The sequence below is a fragment of the Rhamphochromis longiceps genome, linkage group LG13 (genome assembly GCF_057381845.1).
Source record: "Rhamphochromis longiceps isolate RC_006_pf linkage group LG13, R_longiceps_female_GT1.1, whole genome shotgun sequence".
NCBI lineage: Eukaryota > Metazoa > Chordata > Actinopteri > Cichliformes > Cichlidae > Rhamphochromis > Rhamphochromis longiceps.
In genome coordinates this window covers 31,174,042-31,183,956 of record NC_140569.1, presented here as the reverse complement: position 1 = coordinate 31,183,956, position 9,915 = coordinate 31,174,042, and the positions used below count along the sequence as shown (strand labels likewise).

Genomic DNA, 9,915 nt, shown 5'->3' with positions numbered 1-9,915 from the left:
CAACATTGGAACTAATTCAGAGGTATGTTTTAACAGTTAGCTAATTGTGACAGATGATGAATAAATTATCCCTAAGTAGGTCATTTTTTTCACATCACAACTCAATGTTACTGTATGTTACTATTTATTGTGGCATGCTTTAAGGGTTTTTGTAAGGATAAACCCTGAAGAGGGAACCAAATGTACCTCCAAGGTTGGGACAAGCAGAAAGACTGGGACCACTGTGAAGCGAAAGGTTGTTCACATTAACCCTCATGTCTCCAAAAAGTTGATTCTGTTCATCTGGACGTAGCATTTTGTGGGAGAAACTTTTCGTCACTCATCCAAGTGACTTCTTCAGTCTCAGCTGACTGCAGGTTTCCCCAATCTTATAAACAGTACATTTGCATAATGACTGAAACCAGGCAGAAAGACTGGGACCACTGTGAAGCGAAAGGTTGTTCACATTAACCCTCATGTCACAACTTTCCTCCAGCGGCTTACTGAATTTGAGTGGAAAACTTCAAATTAGGTAACTGTTGTTGCCATTTATAGTAAATTTCTTGCATAATTTAAGTGAAGAATGTATTGTTACCTGTGTCTCCACAGATGATCCATGGCCCATGCTTTCTGGACATTTACACGAGGCGAACAACAATGAAGACAAGCTCTTTTGCCACCTTGCAAGAAGCTGTCTCTGTCCAATAGGTTTTATGAGTGCAACAGTTTTGATTTTTTCCCCCTTCTTTTACCCGTTTCTTAAAATTTATTTCAGGTACTTACACTTTTATTGTCACATGCATTAGCTCACCCTACAAATCAATGAACTCGGTCCACAAAGCAAGATCAGGGTTCAGTGCAGGTCCTGCTCCTCCATGTCCTTGTAGACCCTGCTTTGTACATTGATTTGGTGGTGTGAGCCAGTATTTTGGATAAGTGTATATAGAGGCAGAAGTGTGGGGCTTGATGTTCTATTCATTTCAATTCAGTTTATTTGTATGGTGCCAACAAAATGAATGCCAAAGCACTTCACAGTGTAGGTTTAAGACCCTACAAAATATAACTAAGAAAACTCATCACTTGAGCATATGTTGTCTGTTGTGATATGGATATGACATAATATCGCAACCATCTGAGAAAATACATGGGTTAAATGGTTTAGTAAAAACAAGTGCTTCCTCAATCAAAATATGTTTTCAGTTCTTTTCAGTTTTTGATTTTGGAAATGTGTATTTCTGCAGAGGAAAATCAGACCTGAGTGGTGTAAAGCACATGAATTATGAATTATATGTATATATATATATATATATATATATATATATATATATATATATATATATAGATAGATTTAGGAGCAAACAAGAAATTGATTAAAACGTTCTATTTTATTTTAGCAATCATCAACTTCATATCCAGGTTTCGTACGGGTGCTTGAAATGCTTGAAAAATCTTGGATTATAATATTGTAGTATTGGATTTCAGATTTGGTGCTTAAAACCTCTTGAAACTGTAACCGTATTTCATTCACTACAAATAACTATCTGATTGAATAGTTTTCTTATCAGATAGAGAAATAAAATGAGTCGCAAAGTCTAAAAGCAACATTCTCTGTCTGGGCTGCCTTGTACCTCTGCACGTCAGTCTGTTTCAATGTGTGACCCCCAGCGACTGTAGAAAATATGGACGACGCGACAGCTCCCCAAAAATGAAGCCAAAACGTCTCTATCGCCCCCTGGTGTCTGGCTGTAGTACAGGTCATAAACCCCGCCTCCTACATGTTAGCGGATGGGACAAGGGTCAGACTAAAATAAATTAATTCTCCTCAGATCATGTTTTTCCAAAGATTCTTCCTTTGTTATCAATAGTTCTCATCACGCTGATTTATGTCCAAGGGGTCTCGTTTCCCATAAGTTTGATTCTAATTTCTACCACGGTGATGTTAAATTGGGGTGTAACGTCATCATAGCAGCTTTGACTGGAGTCACGGAGAAACTTGCGTATCTCTGTTCGGGAATAGCAGATGGAGCGTAGGCTGTGAGAGGAGGGCTAGCGTTTACGTTACGAAAACACGACCGACTGTTTTAACCTGACAGCCTGAGGTGTTCTTCATAGTAGTGATGTGTCGGTCGCGAATGAAACTGAGCCGACTCTTTGAAGTGAACGACGCGAGCCCTGGGTTTCTTTCTTTCTCTCACCCTCTCTCTCGCACTTTTTTTCCGCTTCACTCCGCACGCGAGCCCTGTGCTTTGCGCTGATGAATCGCATTATTGGCTGGACTATGGGATAAGGCAACATCGTTCTAATCCCATACAGCAGCCAGTCACTTACTGACTAACACTGCAAAACAGAATTGTTAAAGTGTTAATGTTAATTTCAATTCAGGTTAGATTTTTTTTTTGTACGCAACGCAGTGTGCAATTGCGCACACCCGCAGCTTAGAGGGAACATTGGTTACAGTCATTAGGATTCACTAAATTTTTAGTTAATTTTCCACTGGTTTAGAAAGAATGCCTGCCCTCTTTTACGTTTCACGTCACACATCAAGTCCTAATAATCTATTGTTTAACAGGCGTTAAAATTACGCCATGTTAACAGAAACTAAGACAAAATGCAGAATCAATCAAACTACCTACACAGATTCAATAGCTTGCAGCACTATTTTGAGCGACAATAACTTGAAGTGAGCTTTTCAGTATGACTTCTCATACATATCTTTCACATTATTATGGAGGAATTGTGGCCTCCTCTTCTCATTGCTTCAGTTCATTGAGGTCCGCCAGGGTTTGTTTATGTACAACTCTCTTTAGGACCTGCCACAGCATTTCATTCGAATGAAATGCTGTGGCAGGTCAGCCTAACCCTAACCCTATGCTCTGAACTTTGACTGGGCCATTATAACAATTTGATTCTTTTCTTTTTCAGCTGTTCTGCTGCTGATTTGCTGCTGTGCTTGGGATCACTGGCCCACCTTTGACCTAACCTCTAGCTGTCAGACAGATGGCCTCACATGTGACTCTAGAACACTTCGGTCCACATTGTGGTCAATGAGTGGAAGGTGGCCAGGTTCTGAGGTTGTAATATAAGTCAAACCATCATCATCTTTTCATCATCATGTTTGACAGTTAGTATGAGCTGTTTGTGCTGATACGCTATGTTTGGTTTTAACTATATGTGATGCTATGCATTATGACCAAGCATCTCTACTTTGGTGGGCCCAAAAGAGATTGTTCAGTAAGTCTTTGGTTGTGTTTTGTTTAATTTCAGATGCAGTTTTGCAAATCTAAGCCATGTTGCCATGTTCTTTGAACCTTTTAAAAGTCATTCGGGATGCCTGGGCACTCTTTTGTCCAGAAACTAAAATTAAGAAATAATCTTTCACTGAAAAGGGCAGCACGGTGGCACGGTGGTTAGCACTGTTGCTGCACAGCAAGAAGGTCCTGAGTTCAATTCCACCATCAGGCCGGGGACTTTCTGTGTGGAGTTTGCATGTTCTCCCTGTGTTTGCGTGGGTTCTCTCCGGGTACTCCGGCTTCCTCCCACAGTCCAAAGACATGCAACTTGTGGGGATAGGTTAATTGGATAATCCAAATTGCCACTAGGTGTGAATGTGAGTGTGAATGGTTGTCTGTCCTTGTGTGTTAGCCCTGCGACAGACTGGCGACCTGTCCAGGGTGTACCCCGCCTCTCGCCCTATGACAGCTGGGATTGGCTCCAGCACCCCCCGCGACCCTGAAAAGGATAAGCGGTAGCGAATGGATCGATGGATGGATAAATGTCACCTACTTTGTGGATAGGCTAAGTATAGAGCTATAATCTTTATGAAAGATGTTTAGTCAACAATAGAAAGTAGTAAATGAACACCATGCTCATGGAAAAAGAATATGGGGAAATTGAGTAGCAATGGATATAAAGATTTTTATATGAAAATAATATTTTTTTCAACTGTTTTGGGTGGAGAGTGCTTCCTTTCTTAATGAATAACTACTCCACATGCAAAAAATATCTAATCATAGTGTGACCCTTATGGTTATCCATAGGTATTATTTGCAAAAATGTAAAGGCAACACATGATTGGCTCATGTGCCCTTGGAACAAATGTATTAGTGAGATATTTTTTGTCCACTACAGCACCATCAGCAGTTGCACTGTGGGTCTTGTGGTTTACACTGTCAAAAAGTTCCCACAAATTGTCTGAGTGCATTGTTGTTGTTGCCACTTAAACTCGTAGTGATGCTGCTGACTCTTAAGCTCTGTCAGAGTTTGCAGTGTCATCAGGTTTTTTCTACACTCTCTCAATCAAACCTAGAAGCAGCGGTAAGCCATCTGTTGAAACTGGGGTGAAATACACCAAAACCTCAAAAAGCCATAGTCACGTGATATCTATAGTGTTTCCAACTTTTATTTTATCCATACTGTGATTTTTAAATGCCTGTCCATGAGTGCCTTTCATTCTTCTTATTCTTCTTAATAATAATAAATCAAAACAGCATCAATCTGTCACTATCAAACAGCTAATCTTTATTTCTGTTCCACGTCAGACTTTCACCTGTCTCAGCTGGGAGGCCTCAAGCAAAAACAAAACACCTAAAACATACCAGACCTCTCTACATGAGTGTATTTCTTCATAGATATAGTGTCACAGTAATCATGTGTAAATACATGCTGCTTCTGCATTTTAGTTTAATTTTTGTCAAATAAATAATGACATTGTGTAAAATATCGTGTTTTGTTATTCATCTGAGGTTAGATTAATTAATACACATGACACTATGTTTTATTATCTCCTGATATGTAATACCTTGGAAATGAAAGAGGGTGTGCGTTCTTTTTACTGTATTTATTTATATAGATTTTTTCTATTTTCCTTGGCCCTCTCCTGACCGGTTTTGGTATCATCTCATTTATAAAAATCCTGGAAATGCTCCTGGGAGTTGTATTTTTAGCTTACAATCTGGCAGTGACACTTTTTGGAAATGAGGATTGACTCTTCCCCTTTTAGTGATTGCTATCCTTAAGAAGAGAGGTCACGCTTCCATAAATATCAGAGCAAACCATGATCAGTGCTATCTGCCCTGATTATAAACGAACCTAAAAATAGAAGCAGCCCGTCACTTTGAACAATCAGAGTGCAGCACTGTTCACATCTAACTCCAGCAGATGGCGTAACAAACCAAGAGGCACAAGGAGAGAGCGAGTAAGCGAGTGATGGTAGAACGAGAGAGGCTCTCCACACTATCACACCTTATCATCCTGGCTCTTCGGCTATGCACCTGCAACCTCTCCTTGGAGCCCCCCTTCTTATCATCCTCCTCTTTTTTCCGCCCTCCGCCCGGCGGTCGGACTGAGGTAGTGCGCGCTCAGCAGCGGGAGTGCGCAAAGCGGTCGGCATGCACCTGGAGAGAAACCGCCCCGCCAAGCCGGCCAAGGGCTTAACCAGAGACGCAGCAGGATGCGGAACGATGCTCTAACGACAGTGATATAGCAGCAGAGCACCGGGTGGATATCAGAGCTGCAGCATGGGCGTGGGAAAGAGGCGCAATGACAGCGATGTGATTCCACAGATATAAGAAGGGTGGGTGGGGGGAACCCGAGTTACGTTTGGACCAGAGTTGTGCATTTGAAAGCTTCGATTTGGTTGCTCTAAAATTCATCAGACACAACACTTTGTTTTACCTCCCGGTCTACCTTCACCGGAGTTTAAAGGGATGGAGAAAAGCGCACAGCAGCAGTCCAAAAGCGCAGAGAGACCAGCAGAGGACATCTCCAAAATACCCGATGAGGAGCTGCTGAAGTGGGGTAAAGAGGAGCTGGTGAGGCGGCTGCGGAGGGCAGAAGCAGAAAAAAGGGGCGTCATCGTGGAGCACGGCAATCTGATGCGGGAGGTGAACCGGAGACTCCAACAACACCTGAACGAGATACGGAGTTTGAAGGTGAGGTCGGGTGGTGCTGATGAAGGGGATCCCGGGGAGCCAGGCTGTGCCAGGGCCCGTGTGGGGTTTCTTCCAATGTGTAGACTATGTGTAGACAGCCTACTGACTGAAACAAGTGTGGGCTCTGCATGAGAAGAAATACGGCCAGGTTACAGGGGTAGATTTAAGGTCAAATTTAGCTTTAAATAAGCAGATTAAACCTGTTGCTTCTCCATGCAGGAATTTGGAAACATTAATAAAAGGAAAATTGTACCTTGTACCTCTGTTTTATGGTTTATTATTATGTGCTAAACAACATATTAACTTAGAACAGGTTTTCTGAGAAACTATTTTGTAATGCATTTTTTTTTTAAATTTTCTGCACTAAAAAATCAGTTAGTGGAGCTGGTAGACTAATACTGCCAATTATCATTGACTGAAGCTCCAGTTTCATTAGTGGTTACGTATTGGTTGCGTCCTTGACAAACCATTTTATCCTTTAACCAATAAAATGTTGAAGAATAGATAAAATTGTCCATCATTCTGCCCTGCCTCCCTAATAGTCCAGAAGCTAAAGACACACACAGACACACACACAGACACACACACAGAGACACAGAGAGACACACAGAGACACACACACACACACACACACACACACGTAATCTTCTTCATCAAAGCTTCATTCATAGCAGGAATGACTATGTAATCTCTCTATGTGCTTCTGTGCTGTGTGTGTGTGTGTGTGTGTGTGTGTGTGTGTGTGTGTGTGTGTGTGTGTGTGTGTGTGTGTGTGTGTGTGTGTGTGTGTGCGCGCGTGCTCTGTGTAAACCAGGACGTGAACCAGAAACTGCAGGAGGACAACCAGGAGCTGAGGGACCTGTGCTGCTTCCTGGATGACGACCGGCAGAAAGGGAAGCGGGTGTCGCGGGAATGGCAGCGATTGGGTCGCTACAGCGCTGGCCTGATGAGGAAGGAAGTGGCTATCTATTTGCAGAAGCTTAAGGAGCTGGAGCAGCGGCAGATGGAGGTGATCCGGGAGAACCTGGAGCTTAAGGAGGTGTGCCTCATGTTAGAAGAGGAGAGGGCCACAGTTGTGGCTGCAAGCACAGGGGGAAGTGGTGGTGGTCAGGGAGGGCCTGGCTGCAGGAGCTCCATTGACAGTCAAAGTAGCCTGTCTCAGCTGGGCGGTGGCATGCCTACACCAGGCCTGTTGCGGGATGTTGGCGATGGAAGCAGCACCTCCAGCGCAGGGAGCACAGACAGCCCAGATAACCCTCACCATAAACCCTCCCCTCTTGGCTCCAATTCAAGCCCTGGATCTGGCTCAAGATGCAGCTCTTCAGGACAAAAGAGAGATGTTTGTGAATTCAGCGGGAGGAGGCGCAGCTCCACCACGGAGTACCACACCTTTCCCCAGTCCTGCCGGCCCCGTGGAGGTTCCCTCACCAACCTAGAGCTTCACAGCTTTCGAGGACACAGCCCAGAGAAACACAGCAAGTCTCCTACCAGGCTACCTTGTGGCTCCCACTCCAAACCCTGCAGCTCTGACCTACTAGCACAGAAACAGCTACTGATGTCAGGACAGGCATCTCCAGGCAGTGACAAGGGCTCAGCTAAGTCCAGCCCAGATCTGAGTCAGCGACACCGGCAGGTAAACTCAGCAGGGGCTGGGAGTCCTGAAGCCAAGCAGGTAGCAATGGGCACACCTGAGCACCTGAGAAAAGGGCGGGTGATTGTGGGAAGTCCAGAGTCTATACGGCACCACTATCACTATCATCAGAGCCCAGGGGTGGAGCACAGCAAGGGGAAGTATAGTAGTGGCTCCCCTGGCAGGGATGGAAGTCACAGGAGACCAGCGGGTGAAGAGATTGCCCCCCACCACCAGAGTCTGTACAACGGTAGGCACATGGTAACTCTTATCTTGTATTTTTTCATTCATAAACCATTTTATGACACATAAATGAACACTTATACATTTATAGAGAGATGCACTAACATATTGTTTTATCTAACTAGAAAATGGTGGAAGCAAGTACTAATAATGACCAAATAGAGATATTTTTATCAATTACATGAGCCGTACATTCACAACAAGCATACAAACATTTGAATGTTTTCAACAATATACATTTATTGCATTTCTTTACTTAATGAGGATAAAGGGGGCGATGGCGCGATATGGCAGCCTCGCCTCTGTCAGTCTGCCCCAGGGCAGCTGTGGCTACAACTGTAGCTGCCTCCACCAGTGTGTGAATGTGAGAGTGAATGAATAGTGGTATTGTAAAGCGCTTTGAGGGGTCCCGAAAAGCACTATATAAAAATGCAATCCATTATTATTATTAAACTGTTTACTGTTTGGAGTCCATGTTAGCGGTGTGCCTATTAAAGCAACAAGATAAAGAATAGAATAGAATAGAATTAAACTTTATTGTCATTGCACATGCACAGGTACAGGGCAACGAAATGCAGTTTGCATCCATGCAGAAGTTCTTCAGTGATATAGATATATTACAATATATATTAGCAATAATATAGATATGTAAAGGAACTACATAGCTGATATCAATGCTTTAGTATTTGTTTGCCATCATCTCAGTATATTATTTTTTAACGTATTCCTTCAGATTGTTAAAACCTAATAGGCATATAGAAGATTTGTTATGTAAATACACCTTAGTCTATTTGATCTAATGCTTTTTTTTACTTGACCATTTTAATAATTTTCAACCAGGCTTCTACTCCCATATTCCACCTTTCATTTATATTATTTGTGATTCAGATTCATTTTTGTATATCTTTACATATATTAAAAAGTTGAGCCTTTCAATGTAAGTTAAATGAAAAAATATTAACTTATGGCTTATTTGCCAGTGTTCTCTGGGAAGTTTGTATTTATAACAACAAGCTTTTAGTTGCTAATATAATTAAAAAACAGAAAGAAGCACATGTAATACTTTTATTAACAATAACTCAGTTGACCAAAAACTGATGCAATATCAAAACAGTTCAGGAAGTGGAGAATGGAAGTGAGAATTTGTAGAGATAAATTCTCATTATTTTATAATCTTTCAGTATAAAAGATTATACAAACTAATGGACTGCTCATGGACTTTCTATGCTGTGGTACTCCCAAACTCTTAAGTGTAAAGTCACAGTAATGGATGACCTTGGTTCAAGGAAACACAAGACTGAGTTAACTCATAGAAACTGCTGAGGACTTAGCTAGGTTTAGACGTGGCCTATGAGCTAGACCTACAATTATAGTCGCACATACATGTTTGGATGCACATGCGCACACAGTGACAGCTGAAGGATGAGTAGACAGTATTTAGGCATGGAAACAAATAAAGAGAGTTTAACATGCATGTATATATAGTGTAGTATGCATGCAGGGACACAGGTAAGTGTGACTTTGTACCCATTCATTTTTATTAGCTCACATCTGACAGCTGCTCAGCTCTTCTGAAACGCTCACGTGGAATTTTTCCACATGCACACTGCACAGGCCCCTTCAATTTTTGACAGCAAAAGGACTCATGACATTCTTTGAAACAGCTGAGCGGATTTGAAATGCATTGGCTTGGCTTTTAAGCTTGACTTAATTTTGGCTTCCATTAAATATTCCAAAGTCCTCCCTTGTGACTCTTTGGTTTAGTTGTTTCTCTGTGTTTTTGAGTGTCGGCTTTGCATGTGAAAAACAGCATCGGCACAACAAGCTCACATCAACTAGGGTGGTCCAAAAAATCGATACTCACATATTAATTGATACTAAATTAAATCACTCAATTCATACAATATTACAGTGTTCACTTGCAACGATCGATATCTTCTAGCTGCACCGCTGCAGACAGACGGGCGTTCAGCTCCTCCCCTCACTAACAGTTGAAGTATTTAACATTCATGATATTGAACTACACTTTGGGATGATTTTTAGTGGTCAATAAATGTTTTCAAAACATTCATTTATAAATAGTTATAAAAAATGTTAACCTGGCTGGTGCACATGCACATTTAGCTCCTTAAC

At 42.0% G+C, this 9,915-nt stretch overlaps 1 protein-coding gene across 2 annotated transcripts in view; it reads left to right on the top strand.

Annotated features, from left to right (window-relative positions):
- Window positions 1–5,207: 5,207 nt before the first annotated feature.
- LOC146656100 (uncharacterized) overlaps window positions 5,208–9,915 on the top strand; it is a 47,131-nt gene continuing 42,423 nt past the window's right edge. The window contains exons 1-2 of one of the 2 annotated variants that reach the window (XR_014914411.1): window positions 5,208–5,909; window positions 6,724–7,800. Coding sequence is in view for 1 of the 2 variants with exons in the window: in XM_085428987.1 (XP_085285113.1) it covers window positions 5,685–5,909; window positions 6,724–7,789 (1,291 nt within the window). In the remaining variant the exon portion in view is untranslated. The remainder of the gene's footprint in view (window positions 5,910–6,723; window positions 7,801–9,915) is intronic. The other variant, XM_085428987.1, reaches the window with a different exon arrangement.